Source organism: Rhinoraja longicauda, chromosome 22 (genome assembly GCF_053455715.1).
Source record: "Rhinoraja longicauda isolate Sanriku21f chromosome 22, sRhiLon1.1, whole genome shotgun sequence".
Taxonomy (NCBI): Eukaryota; Metazoa; Chordata; class Chondrichthyes; order Rajiformes; family Arhynchobatidae; genus Rhinoraja; species Rhinoraja longicauda.
Genome location: NC_135974.1, coordinates 17611698 through 17639529, shown reverse-complemented (window position 1 = coordinate 17639529; position 27832 = coordinate 17611698). Strand labels below are relative to the sequence as shown.

Sequence of the window (27832 nt, the reverse complement as noted above, 5' to 3'; positions counted from 1 at the left end):
TGCCTCCCTCCCACCGGCGGCAGCGCACGCAGAGGCGGCGAGACGCACCTCCCCGGCTCCATACTGGGGTTATTGGTGGTGGAAGAGGAGAGGAGTCGTTCCGACCAGAGCAAAGCCCATCGAAGCGGGGCTCCCCCCCAGCACCGTCCTCAGACCAGTCGGTAAGTGACCTACCGCGGTGAAAGGTGGAGTTACACTGACCCACACACTCACCCCAGAGACAGAATGCTAATGGTTTGGGGCGGGGACGATGAACGAGGTCTCACCTGCTACAGAAATATTAAATGCATTTAAATGCTAGCGGCAGCGATGATCGAGGTGGGTTGGGAGTTGCAGAGAGTGCATGTGGGCTGAAGGGAGCTTCCCTGAGGTTATCTAGGGTGAGGAACAGCAACCAGCTAGCGTTCAACCAGCTTCCGATACCGCAGTGCCTCTGCACCACTCCATTCGCTTGTTGAAACCTGCAGTTTCGCTCTAAAACCCAGGCCCAGAGCACTCGACAACATCACATCTGCCGCTGCCACTCTCTCTCCCCCTCTCCCTCTCCCTCCCTCTCTCCTCCAACAGCCTGCATTTAATTATACAATACTATTTGTCCGGTCTTCGATACACCTTTTTGTAAATTCTTAAACTTCCCCTTGCATTATTTGAACTGGCAGATATATAAATCCCTCCAGCAAATTTTCCAGACACTTATCAAATTGCTGCTTGTGGTACCTTGTGTGGGAATTGATTGCTATATATTCTAGCATTGACTGCACTCAGAGGTTGTTCATTGGCTGTTAAACCCCTTGGGATGTCTGGAGGTTACGGTATTCACAGGAGATTTGTTTTTCCCTGCTGTAAACGCTGGACCTGCGTAAAGGATCCCTCGGACGTATCTTCAGTGGACTGTATTTGGTTGCACTACAGACCTTGTTTTGATTCACACTATTGTTGTTATCTAGTATTGTCTGAAGAAGGGTTCTGACCTGAAATGTCACCTATTCTTTTTCTCCAGAGATTGATCTTCTGTCTGTCTTTGGTGTAAACCAGCCTCTGCAGTTCCTTCCTGCACAATAATTTAATAAAATATATTATTATATTTTAATTTGGTTCAGAGATACAGCATGGAAACAGGCACTTTAGCCCACAGTCCATGCTAACCATCGATCACCCGTTCACATTAGTTCTGTGTTATTCCACTTTCTCATTCACTCCGTACCCGCTGGGGGCAATTTCACAGGGGCCAATTGGACTCTACAGACCCGCATGCCATTTGAACCTGCACGCCATTTTGTGAGGAAACTGGAGCGCCCTGAGGAAACCCACACAGTCATAGGGAGAACGTGCAAACTCCACACAGACAGGATCGATCAGTGATCTCTGGCGTTGTGAGGCAGCAACTCTACCAGCTGCAACTCGACGCTGCCCTCATTATTACTAACCAGAAAGGAGTTTAGTTCAGTTTAGCGATACAGCGCGGAAACAGGCCCTTCGGCCCACCGGGTCCGCACCGACCAGCGATCCTTGCATATTAACATTATCCTACACACACTAGGGACAATTTTTACATTTACCAAGCCAATTAACCTACAAACCTGTACGTCTTTGGAGTGTGGGAGGAAACCGATCTCCAGAATTATGCTGGAGAAGGTAGTTGAGGCAGGTACAGTAACAATATTTAAAAGACATTTGGTCAGGTACATGAATGGGAAAGGTTTAAAGGGAAATGGACCAAATGCAGGCAAATGGGACTAGTGTAGTTGGGGCATCTTGGTCAGCATTATTGAGTTGGGCCGAAGGGTCTTCTTCCCTGCTGTATGATCCGATAACTATTTGTCTGTCTGTTATTGCATTTAGGAGCCTGTGTCGGTACATATGACAATTAAACACTCTGGACTCTCACTATAGAATAAAAGCCCAAGCCCACCTGAGTCAAACTGGACCCAGGCCCAAAGATTTAGGGGCAGCACAGTGGCCCAGTAGTAGAGTTGCTGCCTTATGGCACCAGAGACCTGGGGTCGAGCCTGACTACAGGTGCTGGCTGTACAGAGATTGTATGTTCTCCCTTTGACCCCATGGGCTTTCTCTGGGTGCTCCGGTTTCCTCCCACACTCCAAAGACATAAAGGCTTGTCTATTAATTGGCTATGGTAACATTGTAAATTGTCCTTGGTGTGCAGGATAATGCTAGTGTACGGGGTGATCGCTGGTCGGTGTGGACTTAGTGGGTCGAAGGGCCTGTTTCTGCGCTCTATCTCTAAAGCAAAGCATTTGAGCTCACAGCCTGATGAGAAAGACCCTCTGGTGTTACCTGAGGAAGTATAAAGGAAGGATTGCATCCTGAAACATCTATCCACTCCCTCCACAGATGCTGCTTACTCTGCAAAGTTCCTCCATCACTTTGTGTTTTGCACCTGGTTGTTTATCTCTCAAACAATGGTGAGAAAAAAAAGATTATCTGTTAATTTCTCTTATTGCTGTTTATAGTTAATTACAGTCCCACGTTACATTGGCCACTCATCAAACATGCAGTGAGGTGTTTAGGAATGGTCTAAGGTCACAAAAGGTTCTACATCAACTCTCATGAATGCTGCATTTGTCTGATACCCTGGTGCATTCCAGTCCATTGTCTGTGGCAACGCACAAACTGCTGTGCTCTGTAACTGCAGCCATGAGCGTCGGCTTTGAACAGGAGGCTGCATTCTCTCCTTTGAGAGACATTTATGTTGCTTGGCTTATCTGCAACAGCTATATTAGTCGTGAAACCAAAACCTTCTCAGTCTTAGCTCTTTGCTGATCTATGCCTCAAACAGGGAGCCAGTATCATCAAGGACTCACACCATCCTGGCCACGCTCTCATTTCACTCTTGCTATTGGGATGATGTTCCAGGAGTCTGAAAACGGTGACCACATTTTCTAAAATACCTTCTTCCCAGCGGCTGTCAGGCTCTTGAAGACTATGAACAATGGACTGTCTTTAGTTGCACTAAGGACTTCAGACTCTTGCACTAGTTTACTTTAGTTTAGTTCAGAAATAGAGCATGGAAATAGATCCTTCAGCCCACCAAGCCCTAGCTGACCATCGATCACCTGCTCACACCAGTTCTATGTTATCCCACTTTCTCATCCACTCCCTTCACACTAGGGGCAATTTATAGAGTGCCAATTAACCTACAAACCTTCACGTTTTCGGGATGTGGAAGGAAACCCAAGCGATATTAAGGGGTTGGACACATTAGAGGCAGGAAACATGTTCCCAATGTTGGGGTAGTCCAGAACCAGGGGCCACAGTTTAAGAATAAGGGGTAGGCCATTTAGAATGGAGATGAGGAAAAACGTTTTCAGTCAGAGAGTTGTGAATCTGTGGAATTCTCTGCCTCAGAAGGCAGTGGAGGCCAATTCTCTGAATGCATTCAAGAGAGAGCTAGATAGGGCTCTTAAGGATAGCAGAGTCAGGGGTTATGGGGAGAAGGCAGGAACGGGTACTGATTGAGAATGATCAGCCATGATCACATTGAATGGCGGTGCTGGCTCGAAGGGCCGAATAGCCTACTCCTGCACCTATTGTCTATTGTCTATCACAGGGAGAACATGCAAACTCCACACAGACAGTACCCGAGGTCAGGATTGAACCCGTGTCTCTGGTGCTGTGAGTCAGCAGCTGCACGACTGTATTAATATTGGGGGGGTTTTAGTTGATTGAATTATTTTTTTGTTTTGTTATCTGCGGTACTGTTTTTGCAAACTGTTATGCTACTGCAAGTAAGAATTTAATTGGTCTTTTTTGTACATGTGACAATTAAACACTCTTTGACTCTTGTTAGTGTTGTCAGCACTGTATATCTGCAACGACTGTATTCTGACGCATTTGCTCCATTTTCTGCATGTCCTTTCCGAGACCTCTTATGTGCGGACATAAACATAGCATTGGAGCACAGTGACTGACGCTTTGTGTGCTGGTCCCAGAAGAAGATGGAATATCATTCAATACAATTGTTCCCCTTTTCTAAATCTCTATCCACTATCTGTTGTGCTTGTGCATGACTTGTCAAAAGCTTTTCTCTGGATGTCAGTACCCGTGACAATAATAAGCCAATACCAATTCCAATTGTGACACTGAAGCAGGCTTTTGATCCAGCTATTGGTCTATGCTATTGTTTATGCTCCTGCTTCCCCCACATCAACAGTAGACTTTAGACAAGCAAAATCATTTCAGCTATAACAATGTAAATAATTAGTGAACTTAAAAGTAGTGGTCACAGATTAGTCTAAAGGTCTGGCAATTTAAACTGAGAGGAGCAGCTTCTTGCAGAAACAAGGAACTGCAGATGCTGGTTTACAAAAAAAAAGTGCTAGAGTAACTCGGTGGATCTGGCAGCATCTCTGGAGGAATGAACAGGTGACATTTTGGGCCAAGACCCTTATTCATTGGAGTGTCTTCACTGCTGTGAATGTTCATGGATGTGGACAGATGTCTACACTTGAGTTAATTGAATAGATTTTTGGATGCTAAGGTGATCAGGGATGTGTGGTGCGACGAGAAAAGGGAATTAAGGTAAAAGCTATTATGTGATTAAATGGTGAAGAAGGGTCACCATCACATGAATATCCATCTCTGGAGTGTCGGAGGTTGAGGGGTGACCTGATAGAAATTTAGAAGTTTATAAAATTATGAGAGACATAGATAGGGTAGACAATCAGAACTTTTTTTTCTGGGGTGGAAATGTCAAAGACTAGAGGGCATAGCTTTAAGGTGAGAGGGGCAAAGTTTAAAGAAGATGTGCGGGGTTGTTTTTTTACACAGAGGGTGGTGAGTGACTGGAACATGCTGCCATGGGTGGTGGTGGAGGCAGATACGATACTGGCATTTAAGAGGCCTGTGGATAGGCACATGGATATGCAGGGAATGGAAGAATATGGATGACATTGGTCATGGTGTGCGGTTCTGGTCTCCAAACTTGAAGAAGAACATTCTTGCTATTGAAGCAGTGCCGCGTAGGTTCACAAGGTTAATTCCCGGAATGGCGGGACTGTCGTACGTTGAAAGACTGGAGCGACTGGGCTTGTATACTCTGGAATTTAGGATGGGAGGGGATCTTATTGAAACATATAAGATTATTAAGGGATTGGACACGCTAGAGGCAGGAAACATTTTCCCGATGTTGGGGGAGTCCCGAACCTGTGGCCACAGTTTAAGAATAAGGGGTAGGCCATTTAGAACGGAGATGTGGACGAACTTTTTCACTCAGAGTTGTGAAGCTGTGGAATCTCTGCCTCAGAAGGCAGTGGAGCCCAGTTCTCTGGATGCTTTCATGAGAAAGTTAGATAGAGCTCTTAATGATAGCGGAGTCAGGGGATATGGGGAGAAGGCAGGAACGGGGTACTGATTGTGCATGATCAGCCATGATCACGATGAATGGCGGTGCTGGCTCGAAGGGCCGAATGGCCTACTCCTGCACCTATTGTCTATTGTCTATTGACATGCAAACAGAGGAGATTAGTTTATTTGGCACAGATATTGTGAGCCGCAATGCATTTTCCCCAGCTTTACTGTTTAGTTTAGTTCAGAGATACAGCACGGAAACAGGCCCTTCGACCCACCAAGTCCTCGCCGACCAGCGATCCCTGCACATTAACACTTTCCTACACACTAGGATTTACAAAACCTGTACATCTTTGGAGTGTGGGAGGAAACCGGAGCTCCTGGAGAAAACCCATGCAGGTCATGGGGAAAACGTACAAATTCTGTACAGATAGCCCCCGTAGTCAGGATGGAACCTGAGTCTCTCGCACTGTAAGGCAGCAACTCTACCACTGTGCCGCCCTCTGTTCTATGATCTAATTATTGTGTGTTCTAATTCCTACACATCGTAATTGTTCGGTTTCTGGGAATCAAACACTTTCTTCGTTGAAAGGGCTTTGGGTTTTTGAATATTTGAATGCTGAAGGTGGAGATTAATTTCCCCTGTTGCTCAGTTGCTGTGAACTACCTAAATGATTAGCTCTAAACTATGCCACTCTTTGAGAAAATAGACGTTTAGAACAAGGTGAAGGAAGCCAAACTGCATTATAGGTTGAATCTGGGTCAACCTGAAAGACTGATTTTTGCATCACTGCATTTTTCATTCTTTCTCTAAATTGTATCAAAGCTTATTTCCTGCAGCTTCTATTATTCATCTCTTTCAAATTCTATTCATTTTTAGAATAATCTTTGTTCTATCTTTTCCCCTACTCTGGGTAATTGAGAGTCCGAAGACATGTTTAAGGTGAGGGGGGGGGGGAAGATTTCATGGGAACCTAAGGGGCAACATTTTTACACAAAGGGTGGTGAGTGTATGGAACGAGCTGCCGGAGGTGGTCGTTGAGGCAGGTACCATCAAAACGTTTAAGAAACATTTAGACAGGTACATGGATAGGATAGGCTTCGAGGGATATGGGCCAAACACAGGCAGGTGGGACTAGTGTAAAGGGGGCATGTTGGTTGGCGAGGGCCAGATGGGCTGAAGGGCCTGTTTTCACGCTGTATGACTCTATGACACTATAACAATGCAATGAAGACGAGTATTCCAATTGGCTTTGTGCTGGACCTGCACGCTAACTTTATGTTTCACCTGCTTGGAATAACTCCCCATTTTTGTATCTCTTTTTATTTAGTCGTAGAGTTATGCAGTATGGAAACAAGCCCTTCGGACCAAGTTGCCCAACCTGACCAAGATCCCCCATGCACGCTAGCCTCGCCTGTCGGTGTCTGGCTCATATCCCTCTAAACCTTTCCTATCCTTGTACCTGTCCAAATGTCTTTTAAATGGTGTTATAATACCTGGGCTCAACTATCTCTTCTGGCAACTCATTCCATTTACTCACCACCTTATGTGTGGAAAAAGTTGCCCCTCAGGTTCCTATTAAATCTTTCTACTGTTACTTTAAACAATATATGTTCTGTTATTGATTCCCCTACTCGGGGTAAAAGACTGTATGATCATCTTGTCTGTTCCCCTCGTGATTTTATACACCTCTAGAAGATCACCCCTCTGCTTCCTGCACTCCAAGGAATAAAGTCCTAGCCTGCCCAACCTCTCCCTATAGCTCAGACCCTCGAGTTCATCGCTTTTAATGTTTCCATTTATTCTCAGGGTTGGGAGTCTGATTATATTGGGAGTTTGGTTATATGTCTGATATGTCTCACTGACCTACGCATTTCTTTTGAGTCGTTTATTGGTATTACTAATAATTGGATTGTTCGCCTAGTAAAATAAAAACTACAGAACATTATTCAGGCCATAACTCAATTGATTTGTATTTTCTCAAATCCTTTATGTACGTACACATCATTGATGGTCTGCAAAGGTTTCTCTCTAAGATGGTCTCGACTGCCAGTCCTGTCTGACGACTAACCCAGGTTAGCTCTATGCCAACTTGTTTAACTAAGTCTCATTTCACACCGCTTTGAAATTAACTGGCAAAGACCCAGTGACCATTAAACTCTTGAAGCACCATGCACAACCCTAACTATAAGCTATAGAGTACTGTCCATAAGCTAGGGTACTGTCTGATTCATCTCTACCCCATTGAAGACATTGGACTTTGTCTCTGGAACTGATTTGCTACAATGCTGAAAACTATTCTCTATCTTCCTCTTTCTCTTACCTATTGTACTTGAGTTTTACTTTTGAAGATGCAGTATGGAAACAGGCCCTTCGGCCCACTGAGTCCATGTTGACCGTTAATCACCCATTCACATTAGTTCTATATTGTCCCACTTTGTCACCCACTCCCTACGCACAAGGCAATGTACAGAAGCCAATCAACCTACGAACCTGCATGCCTTGTGGGAGGAAACCAGAGCACCCAGAGGAAACCCTAGTGGTCACGGGTAGAACATGCAAACTCCACGCAGGCAGGACTCGAGATCAGGATCGAACCTGGCTCTCTGGCGCTGTGGGGCAGTGGCTCTACCAGCTACGCCGCTGTGCCGCCCAAACTAATTGATTGTATCTTTTGTATGGTGTATCTGATCTGATTGAATCTAACCCTAACCCTATGTTAATATGCATGAAACATAAAACTAAACCACAACCCTATCTATGCTTTGAACATCCATGGGTTTTGAGCTATGAGGGTTACTCTATGTATTTTGGCTTGTACTATCATGGTCTGGTTCACCTGGAGTAATTGATAATTAATTGTATATTTATTTGTTGTAACGTGCATGTAAAGCTGCAGCAAGTATGAATTTATTGTTCCGGTCCAGCTACATAGGACAATTAAACATTCTTGACTCTTGACATTGTTTAGAGGCATTTTGATACATCTGTGTCATTCAATATATTCAATATAGCTTAGTCAAGTCAAGTCAAGTCAAGTCAATTTATTTGTATAGCACATTTAAAAACAACCCACGTTGACCAAAGTGCTGCACATCTGACTAGGGAAAAAAAAAGAAACATACAGTGGCAGGCAGCCAAACACAACGGCGCGGCCATCTTGAACAAAATGTTAATTCAATCACCCACAGTCCAACAATAAAAGCACTAAACAGGCACCCAAATTACCCAACCCCAAAAACCCCCCAAAACACAGTCCAACAATAAAAGCATTAAATAGGCATTCAAATCACACACCCCAAAAACCCCCAAAAACACAGTCCAACAATAAAAGCATTAAATAGGCACTCAAACCACCCAACATTATTAACAAAGGGGCAGGGAATAAAGACATTTCATAACAATTTTTTTTTAAAGTCGATGAGAAAAAAATGTGATAAGTCCACGCGGAAATTTTTTTTTTGAATCGTCCAATGATGATAATTTTCAAATCTAGCCTGGCTATGCCAACGTTAAGAGTGTTTTATTGTCATACTAGACCAAGTGGACCCGATGGGCCCAAACCTCTCTTGCATTGGTGCAGCACCCTCTCCTCGCCCCCTCCCCACTCCCCCATCCCCCCTCCCCCTCCCCCTCCCCCTCCCCCCCACTCCATCCCCCTAATCCTCCCTCCACCACCCTCCCTCCCGAGGAGTTAGATTTAAACTTAAAAATATGAATAACGTAAAAAATATAACACCGATCTCAATGAAACTTCGTCCATTAGCGCCAAAGGGACGATGGTGAGTAAGGTGGACCTAAAATTTGATGCGCTATCGTGTATTGTTTTGGCTGTAGTTCAGGAACAAACAAACAAACGAGAGTTTTAGTATATAGATGTCCCAAACAGAACAATTAAGTTCTTTCTTGCAGCAGCACAACAGAATATTTAAACAAAGTACTCTGTAAATAATAAAATAAGTGAGAAAAGTTTTTATATATATATACACAATCCAAGCAGTCCCTCACCATCCTTTCTCCATAGAAACTCAACAGTAACTGCAAAGACCAGAGACTGGTCTTACCTTGTCCTACGCCATTTGAAAGCCAAGCTTGGCACCCTCCATTGAAAGACACAAGTAAAATGTTGGCTTTCACCAGTGGTGGGACACTATAATGGAATATCCCTTTTTTCCCCTAAAATAAGTGAAATAATGTCAAACTACCGTGTTTCGATTTGGCGATTTTGGTTGATAATCCAGGCAAATCGATGATGTATTCAGTTACACATTGCCACAGGCTGTTATCTTTGCTCTGAACCTCCCCCTTGTAAATCACTCTTATAAATGTAGGCATCTTTCTATTGCATTTCCTTTATTAATGGCTGTTATTTATAGATAAGTATTTTATTAGGCTGATCTTGCTTCTGGGAGCTCCCAAGTTAGCTTCTCTTTCTCCAAATTCGTCTATGGCACCTTGCCAGCAACTGCAAAGTGACCTCCTTATCCTTCAGGGATGTGAGATGTTCATGTATCTTCTGCCAATTCCAATAGTATGCTTCTCTTAATCTACTTCTTTATGTATCACGTTGGGATGTTACGTTACAGTTGTACAAGACCTTGGTAAGGCCACATTTGGAGTGTTATGTTCAGTTTTGGTCAACGTGCTGTAGGAAAGATGTTGTTAAGCAGGAAAGAGTGCAGAAAAGATTTACGCGGATGTTGGCAAGAAAGTGATGTTTAAGAGGCCCTCGCGTCCTGATCGAGGTCCTGAGCTATAGGGAGAGGTTGGGCAGGCTAGGGCAACAAAAAAGCTTGAAATGAAGCTGAACTAAACTGGGGAAATTACAAGAGATGATGTACGGCCCAATGGCAGTGACTAACTGAGCAAACAGGTTTTTTGTTGTTTCCAAGTGTAATCTCTCCTTCTCTCCTTCTCTCCACAACCCAGGATGTCCATTTTGGCTGCTGAGACCCCCGTTTCAAATTAATCACCATGATGGGATGAGTGAAGTTCATTATTCTGTGCCCCACAGCCAGTGACTTGGGGACAGAGGAAAGCAGCACCACATTCTCCAGTACAAGGTCAGAGACATCCTATTCCCACTCTCTCAGTGCAAGCTCAGGAGTCATTGAGTTGGGAAAGAGTGAAGACTGGGGTTTACGAGGATGTTGCCAGGACTCTAGGGCCTGAGCTACAAGGAGTGGTTGGGCAGGCTAGGACTTTATCCCTTGGAGCGCAGGAGGCTGAGGGGTGATCTTACAGAGGTGTATAAAATCATGTTCAGTTTGGTTTATTGTCATGTGTTCCGAGGTAGTCAAAAGCTTTTGTTGCGTGCTAACCAGTCAGCGGAAAGACAATCCATAATTTCAATCGAGCCATTCACAGTGTGCAGATATGTAAGGGAATAAAGTTCAGTGCGAGATAAAGCCAGTAAAGTCTGATCAAAGATAGTCCGAGAGTCACCGATGGGGTAGATAGTAGTTCAGGACTGCGGTTGGTGATGGCATGGTTCAGTTGCTTGATAACAGCTGGGAAGAAACAGTCCCTGAATTTGGAGGTGTGTGTTTTCACACTTCATTCAGTACCTAGTGCCTGATGGGGGGGGGGGGGGGGGGGGGTGGAAGAGGGAAGAGGGGGAACACCTCTGTGACTAAACCTAAATGGGCCCTGGTGGTGATTGTAAGATGTTAATAATCAGACCAGTGCAGAGCTTGCACTCTGTAAATGTATGAGGCGCTCGCTGTGAGTTTTAGGATGCTAACTCGACAAGTACGAAGCTGTACCAAGTGTGCTAAGAGAGTTCAATTACATTAAGATTTTAAATTTACAACTTTAAATACTAGAACTGGAGAGTGGTGGGTGGTGTGTTAATATTTAATTGTGGTCCTGAGTCACAGATAACAGAGCAAACCATTTCCAATGTGGCACAGTGGCTGGTCGAGCCGCTGACTCGCATCGCCAGAGACCCAGGTTCGATCCTGATCTCAGGTGCTGTCCGTGTGGAGTTTGCAAGTTCTCCCTGTGACCGCATTGGTTTCCTCTGGGATACTCCAATTTTCCCCACATCCCATATGTTTAGTGAGTGGATGTGAAAGTGGGAAAACATAAAACTAGTGTGAATGGGTGATCGATGGTTGGCATGGACTCGGTGGGCCGAAGGGCCTGTTTCCATGTTGCTTCTTTCAATCAATTCAATCATGGAGTGTCTAAAATACATCTGTGATTGTGATTAATTTGAATCCTGAGACATTGCACCACGATCAGGATGTGTGGATTGAAGACTGCAATACTTATCACTCTGCTAGTTCTCTTAAGTTCATAAGTTATAGAAGCATAATTATGCCATTCGAGTCAACTCTGCCATTCATTCACAGCTGATTTGTATTTCCCTCTCATCTCAATTCGACTGCCTTCTCCCCATAACCCTTGACACCCTTGCTAATCAAGTACCTGTCAATCTCCGCCTTAAAAATACCAATGACTTGGCTTCCACCACTGTCTGTGACAATGAATTCCACAGATTCACCACCCTTTGGCTACAGAAATTCCTTCTCATATCCTTTCAAAATGTTCGTCCTTTTATTCTGAGTCTATGCCCTCTGGTTCTAGACTCTCCCACTAGTGGAAATATTCTCTACATCCACACACTTCAGGTCTAATAGAAGGGACCCCCTCTTTCCAACATCATACAAATCACCCAGGGAGCAAACACAGCACTGAATCAACATGCTCAATCTTTTCATCTCCCATGGGTGCTGAAAGCAGACAACTCCATCTCAGCTGAGGCCTGTTTTAACATGTACATTACTATTGGGTATGTCTGGTAGCAGCCAACTTCCTGAGGGACTGTGGTTATATTTCCTTAACAGGAGGGCCGTTTTAGAACTCCGGGCTGCAATCGGCGACCGGACAACATGAGGACGATGGATTGTCTTTGTCAGCCCAACACCAGGGGCTAAAGTCGGGAGAAAAGCACGAGCCTTGGTAAGGTGAATTAACATGGCAGCGCTCAGCAGCAAATGGTTGACAGATATGACCAGGTGCAGTTCCTTCTCGTCTAATGATACAGCTTAGAGGAAGGCCATTCAGCCCATTGAACCTCTGCCAGCTGCATGAAAAAGTGACCCAATAGCATCAACACCCTCCATTGAGCCAGAAAAAATCATATCCAAGTTTGTCCAACCTTATAACTAGTAATCGCTAATCTAGGCAGCATCCTAGCGAACCTCTTCTGCATCCTCTCAAAAGCCTCCACATCCTTCCTGTAATGGGATGACCAAGCATTTCAGACTTTTGGATATTGCAGGAAATGGAGGGATATAGATTATATGTAGGCGATAAGGATTAGTCTTTGCATCATGTATAGGAAGCAAGTGCAGATGCTAGTTTATACCAAAGTTAGACACAAAATGCTGGAGTAACTCAGCAGGTCGAGCAGCATCTCTGGAGAAAAGGGCGGCACGGTAGCGCAGCGGTAGAGTTGCTGCTTTACAGCGAATGCAGCGCCGGAGACACAGGTTCGATCCTGACTACGGGTGCTGCACTGTAAGGAGTTTGTACGTTCTCCCCGTGACCTGCGTGGGTTTTCTCCGAGATCTTCGGTTTCCTCCCACACTCCAAAGACGTACAGGTATGTAGGTTAATTGGCTGGGTAAATGTAAAAATTGTCCCTAGTGGGTGTAGGATAGTGTTAAAATGTACGGGGATCACTGGGCGGCACGGACTTGGAGGGCCGAAAAGGCCTGTTTCCGGCTGTAGATATATGATGATATGATGATGAATAGGCGATGTTTCGGGTCTGAAGAAGGGCTCCGACCCGAAACATCGCCTATTCCATTTCTCCAGAGATGCTGCCTGACTCGCTGAGGTACTCCAGCATTTTGTGTTTATACGGTCTTGGCATTATGTTCAGAACTGACGTTGTGGGCTGATGGGGCTGTTCCTGAGCTGTACTGTTCTATGTTTTAGCTGAAAACAGTACTCCAAATGCAGCCTAACCAGAGTCCAGTAAAGCTGCAACATGACTTCCTGACTATTATACTCAAAGCTCTGATTGATGAAGACAGGCATAGTACCTGCCTTTTTGCCATCCTATCTACTTGTGTCACCACGTTCGGGAAATATATAAAATTATGAGAGGCTTGCAGGGTAGGAAGCTAGAGTCCTTTCCCCAGGATGGATATATCAAATACAAGCGGGCATATCTTTAAGGTGAGAGGGGCAACGTTTAAAGGAGACGTGTGGGACAGGTTTTTTTTACACTGAGGGAGGTGAGTGCCTGCAATGCACTGCCAGGGGCAAATACGATAATGGAATTTAAGAGGCTTTTGGTTGGGCACATGGATATGCAAGGAATGGTGGGTTATGGGTCATGTACAGGCAATGTACCAGATGAGGTTAGTTTAACTTGGCATAATGTTCGGCACAAACGTTGTGGCCCGAGGGGCTTGTTGCTATGCTGTACTGTTCTATGTTGTAAGAGAAAGTGATAGGGTCGAGGAGAGAATATCTGGTAACACAAGAAGGTATTTATTCACAAAATGCTGGAGTAATTCAGCAGGTCTGGCAGCATCTTAGGAGAGAAGGAATGGGTGACGTTTCGGGTCGAGACCCTTCTTCAGACTGATGTCAGGGGGGCGGGACAAAGGAAGGATATAGGTGGAGACAGGAAAAACAGAGGGAGATCTGGGAAGGGGGAGGGGAAGAGAGGGACAGAGGAACTATCTAAAGTTGGAGAAGTCGATGTTCATACCACTGGGCTGCAAGCTGCCCAGGCGAAATATGAGGTGCTGTTCCTCCAATTTCCGGTGGGCCTCACTATGGCATTGGAGGAGGCCCATGACAGAAAGGTCAGACTGGGAGTGGGAAGACTCTCAAGCAAGGGCAATAACTGAGCTGAATGCAAATTGTCTAATCTTTTTGCTGCATGTCAAAGGATTTTTAAAAATGTAGAACACAAAGTGCAGGAGTAACTCAGCGGGTCAGGCAACATTTGTGGAAGATGTGGATATGCGACATTTTGGGTCGGGATCCTTCTTCTGGCACATAGTTATTTTATATTTTCAAGGGCGGCACAGTGGCACAGCTGATAGAGCTGCTGCCTCACAGTGACAGAGACCTGGGTTTGATTCTGCCTATGGATGCTGTCTGCGTGGAGTTTGTATATTTTCCATTACCACGTGGGTTTCCTCCTGGCACTCCAATTTCCTCCTACATCCCAAAGACAAGCGGGTTTGTAGTTTAAATAGCTTCTGTAAATTGCCCCTCGTGTGTAGGAAGCGGCTGAGAAAGTTGGATAACATAGAACTAGAGTGAACAGTTGATCGATGGTCGGTGTAGGCCGAAGGGCCTGTTTCCATGCTGTATCTTTAAACTAAACTACATTTTCACAATTGGGATCTGTTGTCATTATTAGTGCCAACATTGTTTGAGAGGGATACCTCTAGTTTCCCCCTCCCATGACTCTCGGTCTGAAGTTAGATCTCAACCCGAAATGTTACCTATTCCGTTTGTCCAAAGATACTGCCTGACCCACTGAGTTGCTCTAGCAGTTTGTGTCTATCTTCGGTGTAAACCAGCATCTGCAGTTCCTTCCTACACACTTGACTGTCCATTCACAGTTACCCCAGAGTATGGTTAGTGGCTTCCTGTCCTATAATATTTATTCTGCAAAGGAATTTATTGCAAAGTGGACTGATGTGTAAGGATGTGATGTTGGTAAGCCAAATGCAGGCAGGTGGGACTAGTGTAGATGGGAACATGTTGGTCGGTATGGTAAAGTTGGGCCACTGGGGTACTGATTGAGAGTGATCAGCCATGATCGCATTGAATGGCGGTGCTGGCTCGAAGGGCTGAATGGCCTACTCCTGCACCTATTGTCTATTGTCTATTGTCTATTGTCTAAAGGGCCTGTTTCCATGCTGTGTGACGCTATGATTATCTTACTGAACCAGACTCTGCATTATTCTGGACCACTTTAACTCGATCTGGCCTAAAGGGAGAAGGGAAAGAGATTTATCGCTGCAGGAATTATGTGTTCTGGCTTGGGTGATTCTGGTCTGAGTGATTGGGTGTTTCTGTTGCCTGGAAACAAGAGGCTGTTGACTGTGTTTTTACCTCCTGCCAGTCACTCAGCACTGGGGTAGATGTTTGGAATTCTAAAGGGGAGTTGGCTGCGTTCCTGCTGCTTTTCCACTTGCACTAAAGCGATTGCAGTCGGTTCAATTCAGAACGGTGTCAAACCTTTGTAGATATGTAACTTCTTTTAAACATTGGAAATAAATACATTCCAAAGCAGCTGAATTGTAAATGGACACTGAGCTTGGAACTGCTGAATCATTGAAGCTTCCAGCTCGGGAGAAGGTGATGTGGTCTCTGGTTTACTTTAGAGATACAGAACGGAATCAGGCCCCTCAGCCCACCGAGTCCACACTGACCGGCGATCATCCCGTACACTAGCACTATCCCGCACACTAGGGACAAGTTACAATTTTACAGAAGCCAATTAACCTACAAACCTGTATGTCTTTGGAATGTGGGAGCACTCGGAGATTGTGGTCTATGGGTGAAGTCTTTTCAACGTGGATCTTCTGCTTTTCCAGGTTGCCTGGAGGTTCCCAGCAGTGAGCCCCATGTCAGGATCAGGAAGAAGACCACCAGCTCGGAGGTACGCCACTCCATCACGACTGCTCATCACCCATGCCTCAATGAAGTGGGCAGTCCAGGGCTGACTTGATGGAGATCATGAAAGAATTTGGCAGAGTAGATGTTGAGACAACATGTTTAATTGCAAGAGATGCCAGGCGGAACAGTGATGCAGTGGGTAGTGCTACTGTCCAACTGCCCCAGAGACCCGGGTTCAATCCTGACCTTGGGTGTAGGCTTTAGACTTTACAGCGATACAGCGTGAAAACGCCCACCCGAGTCTGCGCCAACCAGCGATGGCCAGCGGACATTAGCACTATCCTACACACTTGGTACAATGTACAGAAGCGGATTAACCCACAAACCTGCAGGTCTTCGGAGTGTGGGAGGAAACCAAAGCACCCGGAGAAAACACATGCGGTCACAGGGAGAACGTACAAATTCTGTACAGACAGCACCCATGGTCATGATTGAACCAGGGTCTCTGGCGCTGAAAAGGCAGCAACTTTACCGCTGCGCTACTGTGCCACCCTGAATGATACTTTATCATATCGGAGTTCAATGGTACTTTATTGTCACGTGTACCAAGGTACACTGAAATATCTTTTTTGCATACAATTCAGTAAAAATGTAGACGATCTGATCAGTGAGTTTGCAGATGACATGAACGTTGGCAGGATTGTAGATGGCGAGAAGTATGTGAAAGGGATATAGATCAGTTACAGATATTGGCAGAGAATCGGCAGATGGAGTTTAATCCAATCAAGTTTGAGGTGTCGGGTGGGGACATGACAGATGCGTGTCGAGTGATCCCATGAACAGTCACTTGTCAGTGTGGATGGGAAAAGATTGTGGTGGTAGCTTCAAGAGTCAAGTGTTTAATTGTCATTCGTACCAAAATAAAATAAATAAAGTGTTACTTGCTGCAGCACGACAGGTAAGTAAACATAGAACTCAGTAGATAACATTAAAACAACAAAAATTAAAAATTAAAAAAATTAGTGCAAAGACAAAAACAAAGCCTGAAGTCTTTAGCTTCTTGGGGTGAAATAGCTATTTGAACAAGGAACTAACTGCACATGCTGGAATCTTAAGCAAAATACAAAGTGCTGGCCGAACAGCGGGTCAGGCAGCATCTGTGCAGGGAATGATCAGATGATTTATCTTCAATTTGAAGTGGAGTCCCGACCTGAAATGTTGACTGTCCATTTCCCTCCAGAGATGCTGCCTGACCCACAGTTGCTGAAGGAACTCGGCGGGTCAGGCAGCATCTGTGGAGGGAAATGTAGAAGGAACTTGCTCTCGAATAGCTACAGCTTGAAATTCCACCCAACCTCCCTACATCCAGGAGACACAAGAGATTGCAGATGCTGGAATCGTGACTCGGCCTACCGAGTCTAGGCCGACTATTGATCACCTGTTCACACTAGTTCTATGTTGCCCCACTTTCTCATCCGCTCCTACAAATCAAGTGCAATTTACAGAGGGCTAATTAAACTGCAAACCCGCACGTTTTTGGGATGTAGAATGAAACTGGAGCACCCAGGGGGAGAATGTGCAAACTCCACATGGACAGCAGCTGAGGTGAGGACCTAGACTGGAGTGTAGGTTGGGTTTGGTGTCCGTGCAGAAACCGGATGATCTGTGTGGACGGCGAGCGGTTTTGACAGTTTCTGACGCCTTCTCTTCCCTGAATGCAGTCGGGGCGTCCATGGAAGGACTGGCTTCTCCTCCCTGTTCAAGTCGGCGCTGAGCCCGAGCGCGGGGCGGCAGGAGATGCAGCCGCTGCTGATGCGGCCCAGACGGACCTCCCCGCCGGTCGGACGGCTTGATGCCTGCGCCAACTCCTCGCTCAGCAGCAGCAGCAACTCTGGCTCCTACAAGGGGAGTGACAGCAGCCCCACGCCCAGGTAACCCAGGGAGATGACAGCCCGCCCACCCATCCATCCACCCATCCGACCACCTAGCCCAGCCACCCACCCACCCATCGCTTGGCCAGGTGGAATGGTTGATGGAATTTAATTCAGAGAAATGCGAGGTGTTGCATTTTTGGGAATCTAATATGAGCATGACCTACACAGTGAATGGTAGGGCTCTGAGAAGTGGTGTAGAGCAAAGGGATCTAGGAGTGCAGGTACATATTTCCTTGAAAGTTGTGTCACAGGTAGATAGGGTGATCAAAATGGCTTTTGGCACTTTGGCCTTCATCGGTCAGAGTATTGAGTTGGGATGTTATGTTGCAGTTGTACAACATGTTGGTGAGACTGCACTTGGAATATTGTGTTTAGATTTGGTAACACTGCTAATGGAAGGATGTTCTTAAGATGGAAAGAGTGCAGAGAAGATTTCCGTGGATGTTGCCAGGACTTGAGGGCCTGAGCTACAGGGAGAGGTTGAGCAGGCTAGGACTTTATTCCTTGGAGAGCAGAGGTTGAGGGAGATCATGAGGAGAGTAAATAGGGTGAATGCACAGAGTCTTTTACCCAGGGTAGGGGAATCGCAAACCAAAGGAAATGGGTTTGCAAGAGGCGGGAAGATTTAACCTGAGGGGCAACCTTTTTCACACATCATAGGTATATGGAATGAGCTGCCAGAGGAGGTAGTTGAAGCAGGTACTATAACAGCATTTAAAAGAAATTTGAACTGGTGGATGGAAAGAAAAGGTTTAGAAAAATATGGGCCATAAGCAGACAAATGGGATGAGCTTAGATGGGGCATTTTGGTTAACATGGATGAGTTGGGGTGAAGTGCCTGTTTCCATGTTGTATGATTCTATGACTATTTTACTCTCAAACAACCTCAACGAAAAATAATCTATCCGGCCCTTACTCTGTTAACCTTAATAGAATCTTTCAGGGCATGGATAAGGCTTCCATTCAGAAGTACTTCTGTGGCTGTGAAGTATTTAGTCACAGTGGCACTGCCACACAGCTCCAACGCTGCAGGTTCACGCCTGACCCCGGATGCTGACTGTGCAGAGTTTGCACATTCTCCCTGTGACTGCAAGGATTTCTTCTAGGTGCTTCGGTTTCCTCCCACGTCCCGAAGACATGAGGATATAGGATAATTGGCTGCTGTAAGTTGCCCCCAGTGTTTTGGTGAGGGGGAGTCGATGGGAATGTGGAGAGAATGGGTGAGAGGGAAAATTAGGGCCAGGGAGATAGCATTGACTTGTTTGTCCAAAATTACTTCCTTCTCTGCTTGAGATAGAGAAGCGATCTGCGGAAATGGTAGACATTCAGAACTTTCATCCCAGGCTGGAAATGTCAAATACTAGCTGTATGGTGAGAGGGGCAAAGTTGTGTGCGGGCAAGTTTTTTACACAGAGGTGCTGGTGCCTGGAATGCACTGTCGGCTGGTGGTGGAGGTAGACAAAATAGTGGCATTTAAGAGGCTTTTGAATAGGCACAAGGATATGCAGGGAATGGAGGGAGATGGGTCACGTGCAGGCATTGTGTGCCGAAGGGCCTATACCTGTGCTGTGCTGTTGTGTGTGTTATGCATGACTTCTCCATTCTGCCTTCCGTCCTCTAAGGCGTTTGGTTGTGAATCCCCTCTGCAGACGTTCCAGCAAGTATTCCTCGTGCAGCGAGAACCATGGCATCAAGCCCCCGACCCCTGAGCAGTACCTGACCCCACTGCAGCAGAAGGAGGTATGCATCCGACACCTGAGGGCAAAGCTGAAGGAGACAGAGGAGAGGCTGGACGAGAGGTAGGGTTGTGTGTGGGAGGAGAGAGATGGGTGGTACAGGGGACAGCCAAGGGCTGGTCATTACTTACTCATGGTTGGTCAATTTAGGTTTAGGTTTATTATTGTCACATGTACCGAGTTACAAGGAAAAGCTTTGTTTGCATGCTGTCCAAACAGATCAGATAATACTATCCATACCACTTCCTATAACTCGAGCCCATGAGCCTTGGTAATATTCTGGTGAATCTCTTTTGCACCCTTTCCAGCTTAATAACATCCTCCATATAGTGGAGCGACCAGAACTACACTCGGTACTCCAAGTGTGGTCTAATCTACGACTTGTACAGCTGCATCATGACTTCCCAACTTTTGTACTCGAGTGCCAGACACTCGGGCTGGATCCTGACTGTGTGTGCTGTCAGTCCAGAGTTTGTACGTTCTCTCTGTGAACCATGGGTTTTCTCTGGGTGCTCCAGTTTCCTCCCACATTCCAAAAACGTACAGGTTTGTAGGTTAATTTGCTTTGGTAAAAATTATAAATTGCTCCTAGTCATAAGGTCAGAAGTGATAGAAGCAGAATTAGGTCATTTATGGCCCATCAAATTTACTGTTATTCAATCATGGCTGATCTATCTCCCCCTCCTAACCCCATTCTCCTGCCTTCTCCCTATAAACCCTGACACCCATACTAATCAAGAATCTGTCTATCTCTGCCTTAAAAATATCCATTGACTTGGCCTCCATAGCATTCTGTGGCAAAGAATTCCACAGATTCACCACTCTCTGCCTAAAGAAACTCCTCCTCATCTCCTTCCTAAAGGAACATCCTTTCATTCTGAGGCTACGACCTCTAGTCCTAGACTCTCCCACTAGTGGAAACATTCTCTCCACATCCACTCTTTATCAGTGTGTAGGATAGAGCTAGTGTACGGGGATCACTGGTCAGCATAGACTTGGTGGGCCGAAGGGCCTATTTCCGCATTGTATCTCTAAACTAAAAAATAAAACATCCTAATGAAGCTCGGCATGCCAATTGACTTCTTCATGTTCATAAATCATAGGTGCAGAAGCAGGCCATTTGGCCCATCGAGTCTACTCCGCCATTCAATAATGGCTGATCGACCTTTCCCTCTCAACCTCATTCTCCTGCCTTCTCCCCGTAATCCTTGACTCTTACTAATCTAGAATGTGTCAATCTAGAATGTGCTGTAAAAATACCGAATGATTTTGCCTCCACAGCCGTCTCTGGCAATGAATCCCAATCAATTGGAGCCCAAGCACCAATGAATTCCACAGATTCACCACCCTCTGACTAAAGAAATTCTTCCGTATCTCCTTTCTAAAGGTGTGTCCTTTTATTCTGAGACTGTGCTCTCTGTCCTAGATTCTCCCACTAGTGGAAATATCCTCCCCACGTCCATTCTATCCAGGCCTTTCACTATTCGGTGTTTCAATGAGGTCCCCCCCTCTTCCCTCTAAACTCCAATGAGTGCATGCTCAGTGCCGTCTAACAGTCAACATATGTTAACCCAATCATCCCCAGGCTTATTCTCCATAACCTCCTCTGGAACCTTCTCCAATGCCAGCATATCCTTCCTCAGATATGGGGCCCAAATCTGCTCACAATACTCCAAATGCGGCCTGAAGAGTGCCTTATAAAACCTTGGAATTACATCCCTGTTTTTATATCCGAGTCCTCTCGAAATAAATGCTAACATAGCATTTGCCTTCCTTAATACCGGACGGTAAGGAGGCGCAGCGGGAAAGCTGCTGCCTTACAGTGCCAGAGACCTGGGTTCGATCCTGACCTCGGGTGTTGTCTTTATGGGGTGTGTACGTTCTCCCATGACCTGCATGGGTTTTCTCCTAAGACGTACAGGTTTGTAGGTTAATTGACTTCTGTAAATTGTAACTCAAATTTCACTGTACCTTAATTGGTACATGCGACAATAATCTACCTTGACCTTGGAACCTTGAAATTGTCCCTAGTGTATAGGGTCGTGTCGGTGTGTGGGGATCGCTGGTCGGCGGGGACAAGCCGTTGAAGGGCTCCGACCCAAAACATCACCTATTCCTTTTCTGCAGAGAAGCTGCCTGATGTGCTGAGTTACTCCAGCATTTTGTGTCTATCTTCGCTGCATACCAGCATCTGCAGTTCCTTCTTGCAAATGAACCTATTGGGGATTCTGTTTGCACAGGGCGACTGAGGTGGAGGACCTGAAACTACAGCTGTCCAGGATGCAGGAGGACTGGATTGAGGAGGAATGCCACCGGGTGGAGGCTCAGCTCTCACTGAAAGAGGCCAGGAAGGAGATCAAGCAGCTGAAGCAGGTGATCGACACGGTAAAGAACAACCTGGTGGAGAAGGACAAGGGCATCCAGAAGTACTTCATCGACATCAACGGCCAGAACCGTAAGCTGGAGACCTTGCTGCAGAGCATGGAGTTGGCTCAGGATGGGACGTCGCGGTCCGCCTCTGCCTCCCCGGCCAGGTCGCTTACCCGAAGCTCCACCTACACCAAGCTGAGCGACCCTGCGGCCATCTTGCAGGGCGCCCAGGGGAGTCCCGTCCCCCACCACAGCTCCCTCGCGTCCGGGATTGACCGGGCCATCGAGGGACCCAGCTTCACCGCAAGGCCAAGGCCGTTGCTGGGCCTCAAGGCCGAGGGGGGGGGTTCCCAAGCTGGGACCCCCAAGGCCAACATTCAGGACCAGAGCGTTCAGACGGACCACCCTCCCCACAGTCCAAAGCCAGAAACCGCGGCGGAGAAGGCATTGGGATCTGGTGCTTGCAGCCCCAGTGGTGTCGGACCAGAAGGGGAGCCGCCATGGTCATTTCTCGACCTACAGACTTGCTCAATGCTCAGCAGCGACCCAAATGAGGGGAGCACCGATGGCCGGTCAGTTGCGGAGATGTTGTTCGAGACCGCCAGTCAGGGAGAGGTGGAGGAAGCCCCAGACCAGTTGAGTCACTGGAGCCGTTACTACATGGTGGACCTGCTGGCAGTGATAGTGCCAGCTTTGCCCACCCTGGCCTGGATCATCCACACCCAGCGAGGCCGCTCACAGCCCCTCTACAACCTGGGCGTGCTGCTGCGCAGTTGCTGCGTCATCGCCCTGCATTCCCTGCGCCGGCTGAACACCAATGCATCTTCGCCGCACTCTCCCGATCTCCCATCCTAGCCTCCACTCCATCTCCATCCAAACATTGTCCATCTCAGTCGCTTAACACATCCCTCATATCCCCACTGCATCGTAGGGCGTTCACCCATTCCATCCATCCCATGATCGATGGGCTGAATTGCCTAATTCTGCTTCTATGTCTTATGGTCCCCATCCCTACCCTCTTCCCATTGTTCATCGTTGATACCAAACTCACCCTTTGCGTTCATTCTCCATCATAGACCACCAACCTATTCCATCACATCCCCTCCTTTCCACCCATCCCTACCTTCTTCCTCCAGTGTCCATCTCAGATCCTCGTGTCCCTTCTCCCACATAGACTGCCCACCATTCCATCCTGGCCCAAACCCACCCCACCCTTCATCCAACATTCACCATCCTACCTTCTCCACCAACCTTTGTCCAAGTCCCTCGATGATCCACCACAATCCTGGACCCAAGCCCAATCCAAAAACTCATCCTTGCCTCCATCCACCACCAACATGAACCCCCCTCCCCAACACCATCCTGCCCTCTCCCACTCTCCCTTCAATTATCTCCCAGTAAGATGCAAAGTCGTATCATTCTCGCCCATTGATCAGGCGCTTTGTATCAATGTCAACAAATCATCGATACACCTAAATATATAATATATATAAATAAATATATATATATATAAATTATAGACAGAGATTAATAAATAATCTAAGTGAATGTTTAAAAGCCAGGACTTTATAAATGCATTGCATGCCTGTGCAGTGCGTCAGAAGACTCTGTCGATCATTTCCATCACAGTTCAAAGACTTTATATTTGTGTTATTATTTAAAGACAAAGTATTGCAGCGAGTTTTATTGTACTCTGGTCAGTAGCAGCTAGGAAGCACAGCCTTCACTCCATTGATGCAGTTCATCATTTGCTGTTCTGGTTCACACTCAGCTAGTACAGATCTTCAACAGTCGCTTGTAACCATGGCCCTGATTGATATATAATTGCAGTAAGAAGTCTACTAGCATGTCCACCTCCCTCCTCTTTATGCGGTGATAGCCTTATTTATTGTATTCAAGTCAAGTCAAGTCAAGTCAAATTTATTTGTCACATACACATACACGATGTGCAGTGAAATGAAAGTGGCAATGCCTGCGGGTTGTGCACAAAAAGAATTACAGTTACAGCATATAAATAAAGTTAATAAGTTACTATTAGTGTCGACAAAAATTTAGTCTCTGGGGTTATAAAAGTTGACAGTCCTGATGGCCTGTGGGAAGAAGCTCCGTCTCATCCTCTCCGTTTTCACAGCGTGACAGCGGAGGCGTTTGCCTGATCGTAGCATCTGGAACAGTCCGTTACTGGGGTGGCAGGGGTCCCTCATGATCTTGCTTGCTCCTGCAGGGGGACGAGTGTAGTTCCCATGGTGCGTTCTGCCGAACGCACTACTCTCTGCAGGGCCATCCTGTCCTGGGCAGAGCTGTTCCGAAACCAGACTGTAATGTTGCCGGACAGGATGCTCTCTACAGCCCCAGAGTAGAAGCAATGAAGGATCCTCAGAGACACTCTGAATTTCCTCAGTTGTCTAAGGTGGTAAAGGCGCTGCTTAGCCTTACCCACCAGTGCGGCAATGTGCGTTGCCCACGTCAGATCCTCTGCGATGCGGACTCCCAAGTATTTAAAACTGCTCACCCTATCCACAATAGACCCATTTATCTCCAGTGGCGTGTACGTCCTTGGATGTTTAGCCCTTCTGAAGTCCACAATCAGCTCCTTTGTTTTAGTGACATTCAAGAGGAGGCTATTGTCCTGACACCAGAGTGCCAGATCAGCCACCTCCTCCCGGTAGGCCTTCTCATCGTTGTTGGAGATCCGGCCCACCACCACAGTGTCATCAGCAAACTTGATGATGGAGTTTGAGCTGAACATGGCCCCACAGTCGTGTGTGTACAGGGAGTACAGTAGGGGGCTAAGGACGCAGCCCTGGGGGGATCCTATGTTCAGGGTGAGGGAGCTAGATGAGTGTTCCCCCATCCTGACCACTTGGGGCCTGGCAGTGAGAAAGTCCAGGACCCAGGCACACAGAGGGGTGCTAAGCCCCAGTTCCAGCAGCTTCTCAACCAGTCTGCTGGGGACTATTGTGTTGAATGCTGAACTAAAGTCAATGAACAGCATCCTCACATAGCTCCCCTGGCTGTCCAGATGAGAGAGAGCGGTGTGTAGAACCTGGGAGACCGCATCATCCGTGGACCTGTTCGGACGGTATGCGAACTGTAGTGGGTCCATGTTGCGAGGAAGGAGGGCGCAGATGTGCTTCTTGACTAGCCTCTCAAAGCATTTCATGACAACCGAGGTGAGGGCCACCGGTCGGTAGTCATTTAAACACGCTGGAGAGGCATTCTTTGGCACCGGTACAATGATGGATCTTTTGAAGCATGCAGGGACCACGGACTTTGCCAAGGAGAGGTTGAATATTGTGGTGAGCACTGGAGCAAGCTGAGTAGCACAAGACTTTAGTACTCGCCCAGATATACCATCTGGGCCTCCAGCTTTCCTCGTGTTCACAAGCGTCAGAGCCCATCTCACCTCACGCTCGGACACCGATAATGTGTGCACATCCCCGGCGGTGGATCCCCCTCCAGCCTCGCTAGCCAGCGCCCCTTCGGTGCTGTTTTTAGACGGCGAGCTGGTGGTGTTACCCGTCTCAAACCGTGCATAAAAAGAGTTCAGGTCATCAGCTAAGGAGGAGCCGGCACTTCCGGTTGAGGGGGTGCTGGACCTGTAGCTAGTTATAGTCCATAGCCCCTGCCAAAGGCGCCTGGTGTCCTGCTGCTCCATCTGTGACTCCATCTTATCCCGGTACCTCCTTTTTGCATCCTTCACTGCCCTTCGCAGTCGGTAGGACTCTCCCTTGTAGTCGTCCATGTTGCCGGATGCCAGACCGGAGTTGTAAGCAGCGGTGCGAGCATTCAAGGCCATGCGAATAGACCTGTCCACCCAGGGTTTTTGGTTAGGGAAGATACCGACCCTTACCGTGGGGATGATGGTATCGGCAATGAAGTCCATAACCGCTTCCGCAAACTCATTTACGTCTCTGGAACTTGCTTGGAACATGTTCCAGTCGACTTCGCTCAGTGCATCCTGCAGCATGGCCTCTGAATGGTCAGCCCACCGCTTTACATCCCTCGTCACTGTCGCTTCCCGTACTATCCGTTGTTTGTACTCCGGCAGCAGGAAAATGGCAGCATGGTCAGATTTCCTAAAAGGAGGGAGAGAAACGGCCTTGTAGCCTTTCCTGAACGGCGTGTAGCAGTGGTCCAAAGTTCTTTCCCCCCTGGTGACACACGTGATGTGTTGGTAGAAGTTGGGCATGACCTTTTTGAGATTTCCCCTATTGAAGTCTCCAGCCACCAGCACAGCCGCATCAGGGTTCTTGTTTTGGTGTTGACACAACACATCGTGTAGGGTGGACAGTGCCACGTCGGTGTCCGCATGCGGTGGGATATAGACGGCTGTGATGATCACCGAGCTGAACTCCCGGGGTAGGTAGAATGGTCGGCATGAGATAGTTAGATGTTCCAGGTCCGGCGAGCAGGAACGAGAAAGCGTCTTAATATTTCCAGGATTACACCAGTTATTATTGGTCAAGAAGCAGACTCCTCCGCCCTTGGATTTCCCGGATTCTTCCATTCTGTCCGCCCGGAAAACAGTGAAGGACTTGGATGGGCAGATCACCTGGTCAGGCACCCCTTATCTATTTATCTATTTATTCATCTATTTATTTATCTATTTATTTATTTATTTACTCATCCACCGACCCACCCATCTGTTTATTTGTCTGTCTGTCTGTCTGTCTGATTAATTCCAGGTCTGTTTTTTAACCATTACCTATGAGATACGATTGCACTGATCAAAGCTTGCTGTTTCATTTCTTGAAAACGGAAATGGAGGTTATTGCTCCCAGATTAGTATAGTTTAGAGATACAGTCCGGAAATGGGCCCTTCGGCCCACCAAGGCTGTGCTGACCAGTGATCCCCGTACATTAGCACTATCCTCATCAAAAGACGGGCAAAAAAATAATAAATAGTCAGGACAGTGAATGAATTTTAAGTAGATTCAGGGTGTCTTCACCAAAGGATTCAGGGTTCAGGGAAGGAAAAATATTTCAAATATACAAGAACATATACTGTTTTTACAGTGACTTGTTTGTGCAGTGAGTCCTCTTATTTAGGTATAGAAATTTCCAAAATGTTCTTTATAAATGATCAGAGAGAAATCAATGCACTACGGTTTAAAATTTGTGCATTTTCTACATTTTAACGACTACAGGGTCACGTTTTTAATACTTCCTGGAGGATGTGTGCACCTTGTTGGGGGGGGATGGGTGGACTCCAAGGTGCCCCTGGCTGGTGGTAATGATAATGGACCACTCTGGTCCATTGGCAGTCCAAGTGGCAAAGTTGCCAACTGATTGGGTGTTGACCTAGGTCATCGTGATGGAGCATTGGTACACGTCCAGCTCGGGGGCAAGTGGATGGGAGTGGACGACCGGGTCCATCGATGTTTAATGTTTCCTTCTAGAGGAATCTCGTGACTTGTCTCCTGTGGGACCTCTTCCCAAGTGCGTACTTTGCTAGGACCTCCCTTCAACTTTGTGTCAGATTTACTCTGTGTTCATGCACAGAGTACAGGCCAGAAAAGAACAGTGGTTATCTCACTCAATTATGTCTTTGTTCTGTGTGGCTGTTTGGGTTTTGTGTGGTGTGTGCGTGTGCCTGCGTGTTTCTATGTCTGTGCACACAAAGCACAGGTAACACTGAGCACCTTGCTCCATGACTGGTGGTTGAGGGGCTTTGGCACTGTTTTGGTTTATCACTTGTACCACTCACTCTGTAGCACTGAACTGTTCATGAAATAAACACATGAAACCTCTGGCCACATGTCTAAATGAAAAATCACTAGAACATGTGAAACGTTGTCAGCAAAGATTAGAATCATCAGTTCATAAGTTGTAGGAGCAGAATTAGGCTATTCAAGCCATCAAGTCTACTCTGCCAT

General features: G+C 46.7%; 1 protein-coding gene across 9 annotated transcripts; it reads left to right on the top strand.

Annotated features, from left to right (window-relative positions):
• LOC144604444 (syntaphilin-like) lies at positions 1-27702 on the top strand. 9 transcript variants are annotated; one of them, XM_078418866.1, is made up of 9 exons: positions 1-161; positions 2353-2423; positions 7332-7383; positions 10238-10371; positions 12160-12274; positions 15892-15956; positions 17635-17844; positions 19497-19646; positions 21824-27702. In XM_078418866.1, the coding sequence occupies exons 6-9, from the start codon at positions 15922-15924 to the stop codon at positions 22806-22808; spliced, it is 1380 nt and encodes a 459-aa protein (XP_078274992.1). In that variant the 5' UTR covers positions 1-161; positions 2353-2423; positions 7332-7383; positions 10238-10371; positions 12160-12274; positions 15892-15921; the 3' UTR covers positions 22809-27702. The 9 variants fall into 9 exon arrangements, with proteins under 9 accessions (XP_078274992.1, XP_078274995.1, XP_078274991.1 ...); XM_078418869.1 differs by lacking the exon at positions 2353-2423; XM_078418865.1 differs by lacking the exon at positions 7332-7383.
• The last annotated feature ends 130 nt before the right edge of the window (positions 27703-27832 follow it).